The sequence below is a fragment of the Cyprinodon variegatus genome, unplaced genomic scaffold (assembly GCF_000732505.1).
Source record: "Cyprinodon variegatus isolate N-32 unplaced genomic scaffold, C_variegatus-1.0 Scaffold638, whole genome shotgun sequence".
Classification (NCBI taxonomy): Eukaryota; Metazoa; Chordata; class Actinopteri; order Cyprinodontiformes; family Cyprinodontidae; genus Cyprinodon; species Cyprinodon variegatus.
This window is the reverse complement of record NW_015151091.1, coordinates 306200-328364: the sequence shown is the minus strand read 5'-3', so window position 1 is coordinate 328364 and position 22165 is coordinate 306200. Positions and strand designations below refer to the sequence as shown.

The following is a 22165-nucleotide window of genomic DNA, read 5'->3' as shown; positions in this document are numbered from 1 at the left end:
CACACACACACACACACACACACAGCTAGAACTGTTAAAGGAAAAGTCCGGTCAGCAAGGAATGATCAGTGGATCATTATTTATACCTAAAACTAATACGTTTGTGGTGATTTTATGAATTTAGAATTAATCAGTAAAAAAATGAAAACAATATTATTCGTTGTGATCACTGAGTGTGGGATCAGCCATTTATGCCCAAATATAGTAACACCTCACTCCTGACATCTTCCAGCAGTGACGTCACACTGCAGTGAACCGAAGGCCATTCTCCTTGCTTTACAAGCAAAGTCAATGGGAACTACTGGACACATCTGCAATCAACAATAATTATTTAAGATTTCAAGAGGATTTCACAATTAAAATACGTGAGAGATATAGTTAAACTGACAATGCCAACATGCATGGCATTTAGATGTTGTAATACATTGGGTAAAAGGAAAAAAAAAAAAAAAAAAGTTTATTTCACCTTTCTGATTTATAATCATCCACCACAGCTTCGTCAGTGGATTGCTAACTTGAAGAGGGAGGATTTGCCTTCAAACTTCTGACCAGAGAAAAAATACTAATATGTAGCCAACATTTCGAAGAAGAATGTTTTCAAGATGACTTGAATACAAACACCAGATAGAGCACTGGGACTTGCTCAACAGCCAAAAACGCACTGTGACATCACAAACCGGTGGGTGGCAGTAAGCGTACTTTGATAAACAAGGATAAACATGGCCTCCGGTAAAGCAAATTTAAATGAAAATTAATCTTATTAAAAAAAAAATAGAAATTATTGACCAGTGTGTCAGAATTTCATACTTTCAGAAGTTTGAATTCTCTTTTTTTTTTTTTTTTTTTTTTTGCAACACTAGTGGCTCATTTTTTTGACAGTAGGCTGACAGGAAAGGACATGTGGCCAAGGACCACCGGTCCTTGGCCACATGTCAATCAATCAATAAAATTTATACATTTTATTGATGTCATTGGAGCAGAAGAGTTACTATTTTTCTTATTCATTTTATGTTTACTATAAAGTTTACTATAAAAGGACCAAGAGTGCTAAAATCCAGGGTGTAATATTTTGAATGAATGTAGGATAAGATGTTAATTGCATGGTTTTCTGACCTGTCTGTCTATGTGATGCTTCTGTGTGGGGTGTACTCAACATCAACAAATTCACACAATTATTAATCAATAATTAATTGAATTGAATAATTGAATCAATGAAATCAATAATATCAATAATTTGAGGATATATTCTACAAATAACTTTCATCTATTAACCTTACAGATTGAAGTTTAAATTAAAGCATTTTACTGCATATGAAGAAATATTTATTTGTTGGACGGTGGCACATTTGGCCTAACTCTAACCCTAACACATAGTGTCAATAAAAATGTTTTAATTGTGAATAAATTAAGTGCTTTGTGTGAATCATATAAACTGGTTTACTGACCGCATTTTAGAAAAATGAAATGAAAGTAACTCTTTTGGAGTTCCATATAAAAATCTATTTGAACTATTTCACAGGAGAGAAGCCATACCGTTGTCCATGGGAAGGCTGTAGCTGGAAATTTGCCCGCTCTGATGAACTGACACGTCACTATCGGAAACACACGGGTCAGAAACCATATGAATGCATGCTGTGTCAGAGGGCTTTCTCCCGCTCAGACCACCTGGCTCTGCACATGAAGAGACACACCTGACTGACCATTAGAACCACTCCACAATGTCTTCAGTCCTTTTACTGATAACCAATGTTTAAACATTCGCCTGCGGGTAATTATTGCCTTACAGAGTAGTACTTAACATATGACATTTTATTTTTAATTTTTTTATTATTTCTGCTTGTACGACTCATGCTCTCACTATAAGGACCTTCAACAGCTCTCATGTTCTCCTGATTGAAAATACATTTTCCTTGCATGATCCCTATAAACACAAACAAGATTAAAAGAAAATAAAAATGAACTTCCTTTATCAGCCACGTGAAAAGTAATGAGCTGGGAATTTTTAAACCCTGCAAAACTTACATGAGGACCAGTGAAAGCCTGTTAAACCAACACTGTATATATTATGGGCATGTGGATGAATAGCCTAACACTAACAGAAAAAAAGTGTGAAACAGGTTCAGAAGCAGTGCATCAACTAAGCAAAGTGATTATCAGAGAAAAGTAAAGAAAAAAGTTGATATCTTTAAAAGCTCGATCAGTTGTACAATCAGTCAAATAGCACTATAGACCACAGTGTGTACTTTTAATGAGCTGTAGGTTAAGAATGACATCATTTTCTGCTTTTTTCTTTTATTATAAAGCTGTAAATATTTAATACTTTAGGCTCTCTATTATTCACTAAAACCGAGTGTGTTTATATTTATGAATTTTCATACCAACAGTAGGTACTATATTATTGGTAAATGTTATCTTTATTCTGCAAAGAAAGTTTTAATGTTGTACAAGTGCTCTTGAACTGTGAAAAATCAAGAAATAAAGTCTTCTTATGCTACATTTCAGAATTCCTTGGATTATTATTGCATGCTGTTCAGGGAATTAAGGAAAAAAATGGTTAATCCAGTTTCTGAGAAAAAAAATACTAACATAAACAAATTGTAATATCAGCCTCTTCCTGTAGGCAGCAGTGTTTTCCTACCATATTAGGATCTCCAGGCTTATGTCAGTAGGCTGCTGGAAACTCAGTCTACTGTGTTTCTAATCTGGTCAAGGGGGAGGTGAGGATGACAATCTGCTTATGTAACAGAGCACCCGCTGAGTCATCCTGATTATGTCATGATGGAAATCAAAAGGATGTCGTGGAGCACGCCATCAGCCAGTAGCATCAAATTATGCACAAACAAATCATGCATACCCTTATGTATAACCCTCAGTCATGACATAGCCCAATAATCCAAATTAGCAGGACATGCATAAAGATGCAGAGTGTTTTATTCATTGGGGAAACTGATCAGGCTATGAAGAATAATTATGAGATGTAAATAAGAGAAAAAGGATTCAAGATCATTGCAGCTGCATATGCAAAAGATGAATGGCTAGTGATGAGCATTTCTTCAACTGAAACTTGGATTCTTTTTCATGGAGCACAGGGTGCCACCATTATTGACACCCCTTTAAATTATCATGAAAATCACTGTAAATGAAACCAGTTTATGCAGAGGCTCTTGATCACCCTTTATGACTGGGGAAAAAAAGAAGTAAAGCTGGTTTGAGCTAAAGGGGTATGGTAGTAGCTAACACCCAAACCTGCCAACATCTACCAGTGGCTGTATTTGGTGTGGATCATATGGGCAGTTGCCAAGGGCAATATTATGATATGAAATTATATGCACCTTACACACTGTTCTGTTACTTGTACAGTCCCTGGTACGTGTTATTTTTTTCCAGCTTTTATTGTCATTACACTGTCACAAGTACAGAACAATTAAATTAACGCTCTGCATTTAACCCATCCCCTTAGGGAGCAGTGAGCTGCCATCGTCCTGGAGGGCAGTGTGGGGTTAAGGGTCTTGCTCAGGGACCCAGAGTGGCTGTCTGTGGTAGTGGGTCTCGAACTCAGAACCTCAGGTTTTCGAGCTCTATGCCCTAATCACTAGGCCGCAACTGCCCAAGTTGCCAACATTATGTGTTGCAAAGGCACTTCTTGCTTGCCTTTAAGAGAAACGAGGTTTGAACTACAGTAGAAGTGATCAGATTCTCAGATTTTTTTTTTTCCATTTGAAGTGTTTGGAGAGACGCACCAGAAGGGTCTCATAGAGGAGACCCTCAGAGGTTGGTAGAGTGCCAAAAAATTGCACTCAAGTGAGAGTACTACTACTTCATCCTAGTTTTACTCAGGTAAAAGGAAAATGTAGCCATCCAAAGAGTGACTCAAGTCTATAAGACCATAAGTGCCAAAATCCAGGGTGTAATATTTTGAATTAATGTAAGATGAGATGGTAATTGCATGGTTTTCTGACCTGTCTGTCTATGTGTTGCCTCTGTCTGGGGTGTACTCCACATCAACAAATTCACACAATTATTCATCAATAATTGATTGAATCAATGGAATCAATAATATCAATAATTTGATGATGTAACTTTAATCTTTTAACCTTACAGATTTGAGTTTAAATTAAAGCATTTTACTGCATATGAAGAAATATTTCTTTGTTGAACTGTGGCACATTTGCCCTAACTCTAACCCTAACACGTGTCAATGAAGAATTTTAAATTGTGAATTAATTAAATGTGAATAATATAAGCTAGTTTACTGGCCACATCTTAGAATATGGAAGAAAAAAAAATTATTCTTGAAAGATTTTTTTTCTTTGCATTTTCCTTTGCGTTTAGACTCTTTTGTACCCCAAAGCAGTACCTCCGTGGACCTCCTAGGGGTTGAGGACCCCCTGTCGAAGACCTCCGACTTACAGAACAAGTAAGAGCAAATAGTTGAAATTGCCCAAAGCAGTTTTAAACACCAAAGGTGGGGGAACAGCTTAACAAAACCTCTTCCTACTAGCTGTCCCCCAATTGAAAGCTTTTTATATGACGCAGATGGGCTTCATCAACATCTGATTGGCTTGACAGGCCTCTGCTGGTCCAATGACGTCACTGCTCCTCTGCAGCCTTCAGACAGCCAAACAGGAAGGTGTTCTGTCACACCTGAACCTGCATAACAAAACAAGCCTGCACAGTCTTAAAAGGCCAGGGGCCGTAACATAAATCAATTACACCAAAAGCAGTAGTGTGCATTTATCTAAAATCTGACCATTTTAAATGTAATTCTTAAAAAGATTTTTATTGCGGAGCTGTTTTTGGTGTTAAGGAAATCCAGGTTGCTATAAATGTGGTCTTCGGCTCGTTTACATTATTGGCTCTGCTGTCCTCCTCTTACACTTAATTATACCTTGCTGCACACAGCATATTTATACCCTCTACATAGCGTATTGACAGTTTTGGAAATATGTCAGTAGGTCCTTCTGGGAAATAAATTATCCTTATCGATAAATGGACATATAGTAATCTGACTTTGACATCTCTAATATTGGGATCATTGGACCAACACAAGCAGATGACATGGTTTCATAAATCATCACTGGCTGGAGACTTCATACTGGACCTAACCTCTTATGCTCTACTGATTATATTGTTAGTGCTAAAAAACATTTGAGCACATTATACAGAGTGGAAACCTTCACAAATATCATGCATAAGGCTTTGGACACACTTAACCCAACTGTGGACATTACCTGTGCAAGCATTCATGCTGAGCATATGAGCCTACAAACTGCTCTTAGCCACCACTGCTTTATACAGGGGTCTAACTCCAGGTTGGATTGGTCCAATTTTACCTCTTTTAACCATTAGAGCATGTAGAATCAAATTAGTGAATTCATCTAATCACCAACTGGAAGAGATTAAGAATTTTTTGCAAACTGGTGGAGTTTTACTTTTGTCCTTCAACTAGTTGCACACTGGGATATTAAGATGTTTAGCAAACAGATCTGAACTGTAGTGGAGTTAGGAGTTGGACAAAAAAATGCACCAAGGTTTTTACATGTTTTTCCAACAGGAGTGATTTTTCTGGTTTTCTTTCACTGGTGTCCAGTGAATCCTGATTCTGGGTAGGGAGTGACAAAATGTTTATTTTTGTTATTTGTTATTTTTTTGTGGTATCCTGTTTTTTGTTTTTAACTGTTTTTGATGGTGCTTAAGACATCAAGCATCTTGTTTGTCTAAAGTCAGTGTTTGTCTAAACACTGGATTTTCACATGAAATCCAGATTTCACTTTTGTCTGAAGAATCAACGTAAGCTTCCAAAATCCATGCTTTCAAACTTTTCCCTCCACTCAACTTTCCTGTAATATAATTTGATGCAGATCTGTGATCATCCAGCTTTTTCAGCAGTCACCTTCATTAGTATCATTATTGTATTTGAGTCAATGAGTCAATGCAATCAACTGGTTTTCCTTAGATAGAAAACTTTGTATCAATTGGACTGTATGATCTGGTTGAACTGTGAAGTGCCTTGAGATGACATGTGTTGTGAATTTGGCGCTATATAAATAAACTGAATTAAAATTGAATTGAATTAGCTGTACAATATAATCAGCAAAATTACCATAAATCCCTGAAATATATTACTCTATGTTTAATATAACATAGATTTTAGTGTTTTTTTCAGTTTCTTAATAGATTTAATGAAATCAGCTTTTTTTAATTGATGTTTAGACTCAACTGCAGACATTTTGATCCTTTCTGTTGAAACTCTATATGCACAGTGGAGAAACGTCTTTGTTCTGAAGGTCACACATCCTTTATCACCATGCTCCAAGTTGAAGATCTGTATATTTCAGTAGCATTTAATTGAAATCTTTGGCTCAGATGCACTATACAGATCTTACTATCTTATATAGAGCTTGATTAAGCAATCTGATGTTAATTATTTCTTTAATAAAACTGTGGACATGGTTTCAACCCAGCCTCTTTCAGTAAAGGTGATCCACTCAGAGGGGACGGGGATGGGAGGGGGATAGTGAGATCCTGAATGAGTCATCGATCACGTCAGATGGAAAACAGTAAAAAAGAGGCTATTTTTAGCCTTCTGAGGCTGAGCTGAAAACAGATTGTCCCATGTGGAAGTAACGCAGCCATGATTATCACATATCATCCCATTCAGAACAAGGATATGACCTTGGATCGCAAACAACCAGACAGCTGCAGTAAGAAAAAGACATACATTACTAGATTATTAACCCTAGAAATATGTTGAAGTTAAATGTCATCTTTGCCTATTTGTATTCATTCAGCATTTGCTTTTTATTGCCACACTAGAGGGCGCTAAGGGCCTACATGTGCATGAATTTCATTCATTCATTCATTCACAGCAGTTTCTTTTGTGTTTACTACACAACCACATGCTGCACTGGCAGAAAGAGTAAATCTGGATATTGAAGGAAAGGCTTTCTAATTGTGATTTAGCACACTTGAACTCTTAATGATGTGGGCAAATATGATTCAGTGTTAGGCTACGTAGGTTAAATGTACAGTAAATAAATGTCTCTTCTCACCAAAACAGCCAAACAGACACCAGACCCTTTGTCTGTGATCTAGTCTGATAACCCCCCCTCTAAATATGTAGGAGAGGCAGTGAAAGCTTTGTGGTTGCTTAGCAGGCTCTGCCACACCACAGCTGGAGCTGCAGCTGGAGAAATGGTGGAGGGTGATGGGGGTTGGTGCCTCTGACAGAGAACTGACTGGGAGGAAGGAGGAGCCAGACAAGTTCAAGGCTGCTGTTTCCCCAACACGGTAATGGTGGTAATGATATGTGTATGTGGTGAGCTAGTGCACGTGTGTGGTTGCAGACAGAGATGGGGGAAGGGATGGCTCTACAAGCACCACTGGTGTAAGACCACAGGGACTATGGAATACTGAGAACAACGGGATATTGGAAAAGCTCCAATAGAAAACTCTGATTTCATTGGAGTAACAAATATACAAAAAAAAAAAAACCTACATATCTGCTTTTGATATGAAGCAACTGTGGTTGCAAGGAAACAGAACATTTACGCTTTGCTTTCTTAAAAAAAAAAAAAACAGTAAATATGAGAAAAGTAAAATGATGCTGTCTTTGATGATAAATTGTCTTGATTTAGAACTTCAGAGCAAGCAAACCAAAACAGAATGTAAGAAAACAGTGAAGCAAACAATTTTTTCCATTGTATAAAACCTGGATTTAGTGTGCAGATATAGAAAATGTTGATATTGATATATGTTGATGTTGATATAAATTGCTTTGCACCTCAGCCGATGTTTGTGGTTGAATAATTTTAGAATACAGTTATGTATTAAGAATAACAATAAGTCGATAAATTAACTAACAGAAACTTAACTGCATCATACAGAGATTATTCCCCAGGGTAAAACATATTGGTGGCGGAATCATGCTGTGATCATTCATTTTAGACAGGACAGGCGAGCTGGAAAATTGGAGAATTGATAAGAAGACGGAGCCTTAAAATAATAATGGACATTCACTTCCAGCAGGTCAGTGCCTTCAGCATACAGTCAGTGCTATAATTCATCTGTAGGGATGACCCTCTTCAGACCTAAAACCAATTAAAATCTGTGTCGAGACAAGAAATTAACAGACTTTCTCCATCTGATCTGACTTTGCAGCTAGTCTGCAAAAAAAAAAAAAAAAAAAAACTTTAGGTGTAAAACTGCTATAGCCATAACCCAAGGCAAAAAAATATGGATACAAGGGCAGGGAGATCCCTTAAGAAGTGTGATGCTTTCCTAATTATTAGAGGTATGCATACATTATCTTAGTGTTTGGTAATATTACCTTATAAACTGTATGAAATACATCACAATTTTCAGTGGACACGTTTCCTGTAGGTCTGAGGCTGGGGATCAGTCTGGGGCCCCTTCAAAACATTTGCTTTGTTTTCCTTCAACTAATTTGCAATAATTAGTTGATATCGTTCTTTTTTTGAAAAGCCATTGATGCCATCCAGCTTGGTGTCATTCATTATTGGTATATTATTTTTTTCTTCATAATATCTGTCTTATTTTTTTCTAATTAAATAGAGCAGTTTCAATCCAGATAGGGATATTTCTAGCCAACCGCTTGAGGACATTTACAGCTTATTTTGATTTTAAAAAATCAGAGCACTCTCCTCTCTAAGATATGTGTCACCTTTTTGAAGTAGGCCTTGGCTTAGCATTAACTGTTTAAAGAAATTAGGATTTAAGGATAAACCAGACCTCTAAAATATTCCTGATATCTTGGTTGTTTTTTTTTTTTAGGTGGCATTCGTTGACATCACACAAGGTAACAATGTGTTTAGTGGAGTAATTATCTTCAAACAGATCCAAAGTTGTGCCTTTCATCACTTTCAATGTCTTGGCTCTTTAGAAGACATTAAATGTTTCATATCAACTTTCCTACATTGATTAAAAGCATAAAAACATCCCCTGCATTTAGCAGTTATACACCATTTTGGCTGAACTGACCCCAAAGGGCAAAGCTAAGCTTTTCAAAGGTAAGCCTTTTTCATACAGTGCATGGAAACAACAAGGCTCTGTGGGAAGAGCTGCAGGTGGCATAAAACAGGATGAAAAAACAAGTTTGGAACATCAGAAAGCGAACCATAGGAAACAAGTATAGAAAAGAATAAAATAGAATAGAATAGAACAGAATGGAATAGAATAGAATAAAAACTCCCTTTATTGTCCCACAATGGGGAAATTGTGGTGTTACACCAACAAAGGGATATAGTAGAAGTGGTCACACAATCTGCACCTTAAAAAAGTGTATAAAAGTAACAGATAGGAAGATAAAACAAATAGAGTATTGTACAGTGTTTTAACAGTTTAATACTCTGTATCTGGAGAATTTAAGAAAATCAATAACAGCTGGACATTTTTGCCCTAATGGATATGTGAAATATAGCAGCAACACTGGAGATGTGCAAAAAAAAGGTGAAACAACAGCAGCATGTTATTTAACTGACTAAGACAGAAACTGTGAAAAACAAACAAACAAAAAAAAAAAAAAAAAAAAAAAATCAGCATGAATTAACAACTTATTGAGGTTGTTGGGAATGGGAATAGTGGTGGTTATCAAGTCTTCCAGCTGCTGGGAGGAAGGATCTGTGATAACGCTCCCTGTTGCATTTAAGGTGCAGCAGTCTGTCACTGAAGGAGCTTCCCAGTTCAGCAACAGCTTCATGCATGGGGTGGTATATAGTCATGAGATATAGAGGTTTGTTTTTACTCTCGGGTATGATATCACATACTGTTCAAATTTTTACATTTGTTCCAAAACATCAGTCAAACATATATATCGCTCGAAAGCAGAGCCAAAGGATTTAGCAGGTCGAAGAAAACCTTTCATAACACAAACACATTATTAACAGAACTTTAATTAATTATTTAACCAATTAAGTTTAAGATACTTTAGGTAAATATAAGGACTATAAAAAATGAAGCAGTTCTTTATCAAAATATATATCTTTTTCATTTTTATTAGATAGAATTTCTACGGAAGAGAATTAGGGCCATTGAAAAAATAAAAACAAGTTAACTGATTTTTAAAAATATTATTTCTTTTTAATATTGGGGAAAACGTCAGAATTCAGACTTTAATCTCAGAATTCTTACTTTTTTTTTTTAGAATTCTGACTTTTTTCTCAGAATTTTGGATTTTAATGTAGATGGGCACCATGAAGGAAGAGAGGGAGAGGGAGTGAGTTGTTAGGGAGGGCCACTAACACATTGGTGTTAGTGATGAAATTAGGCAAGTTTTTACGTGCCCGAGGGGTGGAAGAGCAGAAGGTGATTAAAACAAGAGAGCTAGTTCAGTCTTTAAAACAGACATGGCTACAGCTTGATGCTAACATGTTAGCTAGCTGTCAGAATTCAGTCAGAATTCTGAGATTAAAGTCAGAATTCTGAGATTAAAGTCGGAACTCTGAGGAAAAAAAGTCAGAATTCTGAGAAAAAAAGTCGGAATTCTGAGGAAAAAGTCAGAATTGTGAGAAGAAAGTTGGAATTCTGAGATTAGTGTCAGAATTTTGAGATTAAAGTCACAATTCTGGAAAAAAAGTCGTAATTCTGGAAAAAAAGTCGTAATTCTGAGAAAAAAGTCAGAATTGTGAGAAGAAATTCGGAATTCTGAGATTAAAATCAGAATTCTGAGAAAAAAGTCAGAATGCTGAAAAAAAAGGTCAGAATGCTGAGAAAAAAGGTCAGAATTCTGAGAAAAAAAAGTCGTAATTCTGAGAAAAAAGTCAGAATTGTGACAAGAAATTCGGATTTCTGAGAATAAAATCAGAATTCTGAGAAAAAAGTCAGAATGCTGGAAAAAAAAGGTCAGAATGCTGAAAAAAAAGGTCAGAATTCTGAGAAAAAAGTCGGAATTTTGAGAAAAAAGTCATAATTCTGAGATTAATGTCATAATTCTGAGAAAAAAAGTCATAATTCTGAGATAAAAGTCAAAATTCTGAGATTAAAGTCAAAATTCTGAGAAAAAAAAGTCAGAATGCTGAGAAAAAGGTCAGAATTCTGAGAAAAAAAGGCAGAATTCAGAGACTAATGTTAGAATTCTGAGAAAAAAAGCAGAATTCTGAGAAAAAGGTCAGAATTCTGACTTTTTTGTCATATTATACTGACATGAAATTTAAAAAAATTTGTTAACCTTTTTTTTTATTTTTTCAGTGGCCCTAATCCTTTTCCATAAATTTCCATATCATTATGAACACATACAAATTTTTCTTAATAATTTGTATTTTGCGCATGTTGATTTTGATACAGATTCCTTCAACGATAAACTACATGATAATGACTTTAAAAACTAAACCATCCAGGGATTCACAGCCTTTGCATAAAACCAGCCACTCCCGTCAGTTGGGGCGGAGATGGGGTGCAGATGGGGGAAAACAGACAGGGGCCAGTAGAGCTCCTGCAGAGAGAGACTGGAACCGAAAAAAAGAAAAAAACGTGACTCGGCAGCGTAAGAGCTGTTATGCAACCGCTGACCTACTAACACATATCTGCAGCAGGGGAGAAACTGGAGCAAAGTGTCCGGCCGGCAGCGCAGGCAGCCACAGCCAAAAAGGAGCAGAGGAGCATCCATCCAACCAGGAGAACCAGTGACTCACACCACAGAGGCACGCGCTCAAACTTAGTTTATTTCACACCTCCTCTCTCCCGTCCTCCTGCTGGAGCTTTCCTCGCCTAAAAGGACAATACGGGAAGGAGGAAGCGGGAGCGAGACAGCTTTTGTGTCGGGGGAAGCCTGAAGGTTTTTTTTCCTCCTGCTGCTGCTCCTTCTCCGGGACACGGAAAGGTATGTTTTGACTGCTCCGAGGACTCCTGTCTTTATCTGCGTGTTTTAAACCCACCGTGGCTTTTATTTCAAGCTGCTTTATCATCGGAGGGACAGGATGCTCGTGGCCGGGGTATTGTTCACATGGCGACTCGCCGGATTGATCCCGCGTCTGTGCGGGGTTTCTGAGGCTTTTGTGGTTTCCCTTTCTGGTCACGTAACGCACGAGCTGTAGGAGAGTTAAGGCGGACGCGTTTTGCTAAAGTGTGTTTTTTTTTAAACTTCAGACTGGAGAGCATGTGTGGTCAATGTCAAGGCTGGGTAAAAGCCCTAATGGCTGCAGTGATGTCCGCTTTATTCACGCACCAGGATCAGTCCCACACGTGGCATGCTGCTTTCCACGCGCTTTATACCATCTCCATTAAGTTATTCACTTATTTGCTTAATTCATCTAAGCTCATCGAGCTTGTTTGGGTTTGATTCCATTAATATATGTTTATGTGGAACACCTTCAGGTTAAAGCCAAACTAGCCAGAATAATTTAGCTTTTTTTTTTTATATCATTTTAAATTAATCTGCAATAGGCGTTTAGTGGGCATGTATATAACAATAGAATAGCCTAAATGGTCATATATGACAAGAAAAAAGGTATTATAAATGATAAAACATTGAAAGATATTTGTGTTTAGTGTAAAAAAAAGCTTTACCAAAATCTAAATTTGAATTGCCTTTATTCTGTTGCATGAACCTTAACAATAATATAGTTAACTTAGTCATTTCATAGCAGTTCTAAAGTGATTCAGTCTAAAATAAATTTATAACTATTCTAATAAACAAAATAATAATAATACATTTGATTTATACTGCACTTTTCATCAAAAGGACCTCAAAGTACTACAAAAAAGAAACAAATATCTGGCTAAAATAAATATTCTAAATGTTTGAAATAAATCTATTACTTATAGAACAGGTTTTAATTAGTCAACACTAATAAATTTGTAGCTTGCTAACTCGTTTCATTACATGGTTACCTAAATAAGAATGGGTTGCTCTGGTTTAATTTCTGTGTTTTGACCGTCTGTGTTTTTCCAACCGAAAATATCGCCAATAATAGAAAAGTGTAAAAGCTTTTTTTTATCATGCAGACTGGAAGTAGGATAATGGAAGAAATAAAAGAAAAAAAGCTTTAATCACTTTCATATCTTCCCATTTCCCTTTGGAAATACCTTATGTAGTGAGAACAGCCTCACAATGAAAATTGTCATTCTTTTAAAATACACAGAAAAAAAATAATGCAACTGCTTTTGGCATTTATTTAATCATATTTAGTTACTTTAACACAATTGTTTCATATTAGCAGGGTTTGAAAATAAAATAACTGTGTTAAAGTAACCAAATATGAATAAGTAAATGTCAAAATTGGATGCGAGAGCAGTGTTTATTTAGCTAAAAAAGGTATACTGGTCATTAGCAGTAGAGCTTTAGTTTTGCTCATTTCTGTGGGTTAATCAGTTAGTGTTACAGGTAGTAGTTTATTAGAGTTTTTCGGGAGGGTATGACATAACCAGCAGCCCACTGCAGGCTAAAGCAATAAGTCCCAGCTCGCCCCTGGAACATAGACTCATTGATTCAGTGTTTCTATGCAGTCTTAAAAAGTATGAGATGATTTCTATCATTTATTATTCTTTATAGGGTTGACAAATGTTGAAACATTGTAATTTCTAGACCTTCCTCTTATTTTTACTTATTTCTCTGCATTTACTTCTTGAAACCTATTTATAATACCTGTAATATCCTTTTTTGATTTGCCACATCATATCATCACAACCTGAGGTTGACTTCACTTATCATCCTTGGTTGACTAATAAAACGACATAAAAAGACAAACACATCAAATATCAGAATGAATAATTAGATCACGTTATTCATCATTTTAGAAAAGATGCTTAATAAGTCATTAACAGTTATTTTCAGTAAAATACTAGTCAAATGGATTTTGTCTGGTTGTCTAGGAAAGTTTTTTTTTATTGCTTGTTGATAAGCAACATTATAAAATCCCAGTAGATAATTGTTTTGTGTTCAGATGTCCTGTGTTTTTATAAAACTTCCATAAAGTTTTAATATTGTTGCTTGTAAAAGCACAGAAGAACTTTAGGAACCCGGTTGATTCCTGCATATGACATTTCTTAATTTCCAAAGCAGAGACGGGATAAATGTTCACAGTGGGAGATGTGTTTTTAGAAAATGCTTTCAGCAGTGATGTAACACAGCTGCTCACTGTCTGCTGCTGCTATTTTTAACCCGATTGCCTCTGTTCCTCTACAGAAAACATATAGCAACAGGGCAAACCAGGTGCAGCTTTTTTCTTATCTGACAGAGTTTTGCAGCAGACCTTTTGGTGGCGTCTGGGTTTGGGTTTGTCATAAAGTTAGTGGAGCCTCCAGACTTGTGATGCAATACATTGGAAACTCCTGTCTGGTGAGGGCAGGCACAGCTCTGGTGAATCCGGCTGCTGCCAGTCGGTCTGGTTACATAGTGGGAGCGTTGCTCACTCTGTCCCAGCCAGCTCTCTGAATGTAGGTCAGACCTGGATCTGGGTGAGGAGGAGAGACGCAAGGTTTGCAGGGCAAGTGGTGGACTACTTTTTTTTTTTTTTTTGGTTTGGCTGAGGCTCTGGATTACAAAAGATTAGAGATTTTGTTGCTGTTGCAACCCGGCTTCCATGTCTTCTTTTGAAATCCAGTTGAACTGATGGAGAAATGGTTTAAAATCCTGCCCCCATCTCTTTCCAGTTACTAATCACAGGCTGTTGAATGGCACATTGTCATATCCAGCTTAGGCCCTGCCAGGGAATTCTTGTCTCCAAGTTTTGTTTGACGCAAAAGCAGTGGGGGGAACAAAAAAACAACAACACAAAAAAAAATGGAGGCTCCTAGTTGGGGCCTCCTCCACGTGTGTGGTGTTGGATCGTTTTAAGCATGGAGGAGGGGGAGGAGGACATTGTGCCGTTTTACCCATGCTTGCCTCGCAGAGGGTCAAAGGTGGAGAATTCCTCCACAGAGTGGCAAGTGGCTGTGAAGTACCTTAGTGGTGGTGGGGGGGCAGACAGAAAGCAGCTCAAACTGACTCATTCTTTTTAAGCACACAAAGAGCAATTTACAAAATGCGCCATGCCCCAGCTCTTATCTCTCGCCTCTACAGCGGTATCTGAGTTCAGCCTGTAAACCTGTAGCATCTGCTGCTTTGTAATATGAATATGTTACACAAGCTTTGCTCCTCGCCAGGAGAAAATTCAGAGCACGTAGGCGATGAGCCACGACGCCAGCCCCTCCCAGAGCAGTCCTGAGATGGAGCCTGGAAGTGAATTTGGCTGCAGAGATGGGTGTGTGCCATGACGTCAATGCTGTTGCGCTATCTCTGGTTATAATTCTCCCATCTGCCACTGATTTCTGGTGTAACGTAATGGGGTAAAGGTGTAACAAGCTCTCTCCAGTGATTGGGTTGTTAGTGTTGCATAAAGAAACACCATCCACCTTATGTCGCTGAACATTACATATTAGAGATCACCTTGTTACATCTTACTGCAGTCGGGTCTGTAAAATTCCTCTCATGTCCACTAACTGAATTCCTTCTGTCACCAGATCCCCCCTCCCTTACCTCTGTCACTATTTTTAGCGTACCCTCTAATGCTCTCCTGCTTCTCCCCTCCCTTGCAGTCCCACTGACCTATTTAGAGGCACACACCGTCAAAGACAGGAGGAGTGTTTACTGCTTTGCGTTGTTTCTAGGTCAGTGGGACAGCGCAGAGACGTGTGCATGCGTGCTTTCTTCTCGCCTGCCTTTGTTTGAGCGCTGCCTCTCTCTTTGTCGCTCTTGATGAAAATTATCCAACGTCGGAGAGGGCGGAGACTTTTAGCCTACATTTTTCCACATCGTTTTTGTGCGATTGAGTTCACATCTCTTTGTGTTGCATGCAGAAGCTATAAAGGACACATCTGAGTCATAAGAAGGGAAATAAACATCTTTTTGTCCAGAGCTTAAGCTTCATATGTTTTCTTGGTAAGTTAGGGGTTATGTAACAGGGTTGCAAAGTCTGGTGGAAGCAGAGGAAGCCTGGATAAGTTGAGTTCCACTGAAATACCTCTGTGCTGTTAGATCTTCAGTACTGATTGAGGGGAAATGATACATTTAAGCCAGTTTTGTTCCACCAACTAGGTTTTGTTGAAAGCCTACGAAATCTATAAAATCATCGCTATAAAACACCTGCAATGTTGTGAACAGAAAGTCCGGTTTGCGTGCAATATGTAGTAAAATATATTCAAAGTACCTTACATATATTTGTTTCCATGCTAATAATAAGCTTGGCATGTAGGACAGACCTTCACTACACTTAATGACCTTATCTAATGTAGATTTATTAGTGACTAAAGCGTGAATACACTGCACGATATTTTCAACCGTTGCACGTAGCTACAGCACAAACTGTACGAGAAAACTACTGGGTTTAAAAGTTCTCTCCCATGATGCATGTTCTCACACTGCGTTCCGAAGCTCTGATGCGACCTTACGATGGAATTTCAAACCTGTTTGATTTGATCCCGACCTTGCGATTCCTGATCGGGAGGTGGTCTTGAGAGGCTTATCGCCCCTCGTTACCCCCTGTATACTACATGACGCGCAACGATGCTGAAACTCGGCCCGTTGAAAAATTCTTGCACGACTGGAGAGTCATCCCGAAAAGGACAAAAAAATCATACAGCGTATGCCTGGCTTAAGATGCTTTAGCTCACAGCTTGTTGCAGATTCAATAATAGAAAATATGTAAGACAGTCAGCAAAATGTGGGTTAATTTTTACCAGTATGGCGATTGCCACATTCAGCTCTAGGATAACAATGACGTTTTTTCCTGGTTTTCATTCAGGCGTAGCAAAAGGAAGAATGTTTTGAGATTGTTTTTGTTCAGCCCTGTATACAGTCTGCGGTCATGTCTGGATAGACTGCAATGAGCTTTATGCAGAGAGACGTTTCTTAATCCAAACCCTAAATATTGGTGTTCTTGATTTGAAACAAACTACATTTAGTTTTATTCAATTCATTTTTGTAGAGCCGATTCAATGAATATGTCAACTCAAGGGACTTTACACACACATTCTATCAAATTATACAGACTAGTTATACAGATTTGTTAGAAGTTAACCGATAGTTTGATTATGCTGATTAAGTAGAGGTGATTCAATTCCACATTATATTGAAACCCTGGTATGTGTGGAATATCCATCAATATTCATCAGTTTATTAGTGAAATAATTACTGAATGTTTGATTACGTAGTTGTCCAAAAGAAGTTAACCAGTGTCAGAGAGAATCAATTCTAGCATCTGCTTATTAGGCATTTAGCATTTCATTATGAAAAATGAGACCACCAGCTGATCCAGGCTGCTGCAGGTTTGAGAACCACAGCTACTGAATCCAATGAACAGTATAGCATATCTGTATCTCTGATACAGAACTGAGGCAGTGCATGCCTAATCTCATGCTTGACCATGAGAAAATATCCTCACATCATTATGCTGGATGCTTGAAACTGAAACTGAAACAGACTGCATGACCTACTTTGTGATTAACTGTGAATATGCCCAATTTCCTCGGTACTGAGTAATTGTTTTTCTGTTTTTCTTACTTTGCAACATATGTTTGTTTTACAGAAAGTATTTTTGAATTCAACCTTAAAAAACATAAAATATTTCACTGATGCACCAAAGTATGTCTTCCTAACTAGATTTTTTTTTACTTATTAAACTTTTAAAAAACTGCTGCAAAGCATTGCGTTTAAGCTATATAGCTTTTCTCATTCATACATTCTATGCAGCCATTGAAATGGAATAAAAATGTAAAAATTTATTTATTTTTTCATAACAAACTTTGTTCAGGAAAACTCAGCTGATTCTAGTATCTGAAAGACTGATTTTTCCTAAGTTCCTCTGAAAGCATGTAGATAAAACAGTGATAACATTGTTTGTAAATTTAACATTACAGTTCATAAGTACCTTTTAAAGAGGTCATCTCTAACGTTGTTTCTCTTTCTATTTGTGTCATCTAAAGCTAAAAATAGGACTCAATTCAACTCCCAACTGGTAAAATCACATTCTTGTTAAACTATGTTTTAAGAGACTTTCGTGACTGAAGCAATTCTGCTGCAAAACATGTAATTGAACCTCACATTCAAATCCAGTGTGGCAACAAAGCAAAGCCATCTTTGTTATCAGAAACACAATGACCTAGATTACATGCACTCTCTGTCATAATAGGATGTCTTCATGTTCAGAAGGCACTGCAGGGCTCAGTGCTGTGATGTGTAATTAATTGCTGCTTATGAACTGTAAAACATCGTACAGCGAGAGCACCATAGGAACCAGAGCCCATCTAGCTGTTACATAATCCAGGCTCGCTGTCAACATCCGTTTGTGGTGCATTGTTTTTAACTTTATGGTGAAACTTGACGAGTGGGAAAGGCTTCCTGTTTAGCTGCAATGTTGAGATGACACAAGGAAGCTCAGTTTGCTGTTGTGTAATTTTAGGAACTGCAATGGCTATCAGAGAAACTTATATGTTGTTGTGATAGAGCCCACAGGCCACACAATCAGAAATGGCACAAACTGTTACTTTCTTCATGCACCATAATAAAGTGTCAACTGTACAAAAATCCAGTCTCTCCTCCCTCAGCTCTTTACTAGGTTGCCTCTGCAGAGCTTGCACTAGGTCAGCTGATTTCACTCCAAGTCATGTAACAGAGTTCTGCAGATGCAGCTCTGTTTGCATATGTTTAAAAGCAGCCATCTCTGCTTTTCTGTGTGGCGCTTATCATCTTTATCTACCAAAGGATTAGCTATAAACAACTACATTCTGTACCAAGTGAAGGACAACAGGCAGCTCCACGTCACCATAAAAACATAGACTTGCTTTTTCCAAATAAATGTCAAAAACTGTTTTCTTCTTCTGTTCAACTAACTATTTTTTGTCTCTTGTTCCCTTCTTCTCTTTCATGCTGCCTCAGTAACCCGGTTAAAGGCCAATGCCTCAAAGAGCCCTGGAGAAGACGTATTGACCTACATCCTGCATAAGACTCAGCAAGAATCCAAGAGGTATCCAGAAAGGCTCTACTTCTCTGATGAAGATTGACTCAAAAGTTTGAAGAATCAGCTTGAAAATCCCTCTACTCAACTTTCAACCTTTTTTCCTGTTATTTATTTTTGTATTTTTCAGTACACTACTTCAATGTCTGAAGTTTTTGTAGAGTTTCACCTCTTTTTAATATTTTTGGCTAATTTAGACACTTGAAAGTCTTGACCTTTGGGAGGATAAGAAAGAGAAATCAATGAGGCAGTCATTTCAACAAGCACAAATACCTCATCCAGAATTTTTCGCAGATCCAGCCACATAGGTTAAAAACCATACCAACAAAGTAGAAGGCTCAAATAGCTTAAGGATCTGAAGTCCCCCTTTGCCCTTTATTGGGTCATACTGTGGCCCCCAGTTGGGAAAACATGGAAAGTCTCACTCTACATATCACGACCAACACTAACAAAAGCACTATGGAAGTCGAGGCATTTTCGCCCTACAATGGCAGTCTACCTTCCCCTGATCCTGATGGCTCATCGCGGGTCAGCCGCCAGCCCAAAGGCTCTAAACCAACCATGACCTCACGTCGCAAGCGAGAGTTCATTTCTGATGAGAAAAAAGATGCCTCGTATTGGGAAAAGCGGAGGAAGAACAATGAGGCGGCCAAGCGTTCAAGGGAGAAGCGTCGCCTCAACGATATGGTGCTGGAAAACCGCGTCATGGCGCTTAATGAGGAAAATGTTCGTCTGAAGACTGAACTCCTTCAGCTCAAACTGCGCTTTGGTCTCATCAGTGCATCATCCTACATGGAGAAAAGTCAGCAGATCTCCACCAGTGCCGCCGATGGAAACCCAGGTAGCAACGGGAGCAGCACCAACTGCACCCCTAACAGTAATGCCTACCACTCGAGCAGCGGGTATTCTAGTGCGTCCCAGGTAATGCTGAATTCTGACTCATCTGAAGCTGAACAGTGCAGTCGGAGTGAACGTCACAGCATGCTCCACAAGTACTCCCCTCTGGGCTCTGTGTCTGATATGTCTGATGGATCCTCCAGAGATAGCCCTGACCCAATCGGCTACAACATAAAAAAGGAGCCTTTAGGCATGGAGGTGGTTGGAATGGAAAATGACATGATACCCAACGGAATGACCAATGGGATCCCAAATGGAGCTTACTGTGGTAACACCACTTTGGTTACCCCTCACCAGCAAAACACCACAGTAGCAGACATTGCCAGAGACTACCAGCATCATCAACAGGAACAACAACAATGCCACATGGAGACAACCAGTCCCCCTCCTCAGGCCACCTCTGCCCAGAGGAGCGTCATCTTGTACCGTTCCAGCAGTGGCTGTTACCCCATGGAGAACCAGAAGGTTGAGGACCAGCAGTCCCATCAGAGCAGACCATCGCAGCACATCCAGCACAGCTTACCCTCAGAGTACTCTGACTGCTCAGTAACCATCTCTGAGGTTGCCGAGAAGCTAGAGAGGACAAAGACAATGGATTCGCCTCAGTATGAATACATTGATGATCACACAGAGTCCTCAGAGAAGTTCCAACAAAGGTACAACAATCACAGTGCCCCACTGCCACATGATAACTTTCCCTCATACAACTACGTGGCTCAGGAGAACAGTCTTCAGCACAAAGAGAGAGTTCAACAGAACTCCTTCGCCCCTGAGCTTATTAGCAGTGAGGAGAGCAAGTCTTTCATGCAGCATAATGGCTACCTCAGCACACTGGATGAAGAGCCCCCTGTGCTCACCTATGAAGGAGGTCCCAGACCTGATGCTTTCTATCAGGAGATCTCCTCTGCTAAAGACACCTCATCAAGTGACGGAGACCCTCGTAGCTCTGATAAAGAGGGCTCCACTGATGATGAATCCCCTTCATCATCTTCTTCAGACATCAGCAGCTACCACCAGAAGGCAGAGGGAGCTGGTGGTTTGCACGGCGAATACCAAGCCGAGGTCAAAGCCACTGCCCTTCCCCACAAGCTCCGCCTCAAGTACAGAGCCCTGTCCAATGGGGCAGCAGGAGCTCAAGTGGAGGGACTGGTCAACAACTCCATGTCCCCTTCCTCCACTCTCCCACAGCATCCCTACTTAGCGCTGCCCAGCAGCCACTCCAGTGGTCAGGCCAACGGAGAGAGCAAAGAGACTGAGTATGTGGAAGAAGTCAAGCCCGACGTAAACGACAGAGCAGAGACTAAAAACGACGGTGGCAAAAAGGGATCTGGTGGTGGAAGAGGTGGACGGAACAAGAGGCGGGATTAGGAACAAACCTGAGCAGCTTGTGTACATCTTGGTTATCTGCCGAAAATGGACAGCCAGACCTCACACTGACACTTTGTGGGACAGAAAAACAAGGCATTGATCTGTGTGAGGTTTATTTAGCACTGCGTGAAAACATCAATATCATGGGGATGATCCGACATCCATGGTCTAAAGGAACTTTGCCCTGAGTATGGTGTGTTTCCAGCTGTGAAGGAGAATTTCTCACAGCCAGATAGTCAAGTTTCTTTCAGATATCACCATCAAATTCACTGTGTCACCTGTAGACCCTTCCTATACTCTCTCCTACCTCCCAATGATCCCTCAAAATTAAAATAACAGATAAAGGAGGGATCGATGAAACTCCAGTTGGACTTGGACATTTCCTTTGAGGGAAAATTCAATTATTCATTTTTATAAATTGCCTTATTGGCTGGTCAGTCTGTATTGTGGCATTATGGGAGCATTCCTTTTACCAAAGATATGCATATTTCCTTTACTTCCTTTCCCCTTTTAGCAGTTACCCCCCAACCTCCTCATTTACCATATTTTATCACCGTTAGCCTGGTCAACCAAACTGGATTTCTAAAACCATCAGCACACAAGTCCCCTTTACTCCCAAAGGCACTTAGATTGTATATTACTGTGAAATAAATTTGCAGATATCAAATATATATTTTAAGAAAAAAAATGTGGCAAAAACAAACAAAAAAAAGAGTAAAGCAGCGTGAGGTGAAAAATGTAGACTCGCAAGTAATGTGTGTTGTTTTGAAACATCTTGTACAGTCCTGTTTTTTTATTCGAATTAAATGCCTCAAAATTGTTTTTACTAAAACTGTGAATTACTACTTGTAAAAAAAATTTGACAGTTACCGATTCCTCAGGCTGTGTTCAGATTGTTCACTCGTTCACTAACTAAGCCAGCCATTTTTATAGGGGGATTAGAATAGTCCTTT

General features: G+C 38.8%; 2 protein-coding genes across 2 annotated transcripts in view; both read left to right on the top strand.

Moving 5' to 3' along the window:
* LOC107096620 (transcription factor che-1-like) overlaps positions 1 to 2467 on the top strand; it is a 5998-nt gene extending 3531 nt beyond the window's left edge. The window contains exon 3 of the mRNA XM_015393353.1: positions 1515 to 2467. Within this exon, the coding sequence (XP_015248839.1) occupies positions 1515 to 1695 (181 nt within the window). The 3' untranslated portion in view covers positions 1696 to 2467. The remainder of the gene's footprint in view (positions 1 to 1514) is intronic.
* An 8944-nt stretch (positions 2468 to 11411) lies between these two features.
* LOC107096626 lies at positions 11412 to 21915 on the top strand. The gene is made up of 2 exons (XM_015393359.1): positions 11412 to 11836; positions 18869 to 21915. Exon 2 carries the CDS (start codon positions 19359 to 19361, stop codon positions 21210 to 21212), a length of 1854 nt encoding a protein of 617 aa, XP_015248845.1. The 5' UTR covers positions 11412 to 11836; positions 18869 to 19358; the 3' UTR covers positions 21213 to 21915.
* The last annotated feature ends 250 nt before the right edge of the window (positions 21916 to 22165 follow it).

Bases quoted from the DNA above. Each gene is read 5' to 3' on its own strand.
- LOC107096626 (XM_015393359.1), top strand. From the start codon at position 19,359: ATGGAAAGTCTCACTCTACATATCACGACCAACACTAACAAAAGCACT.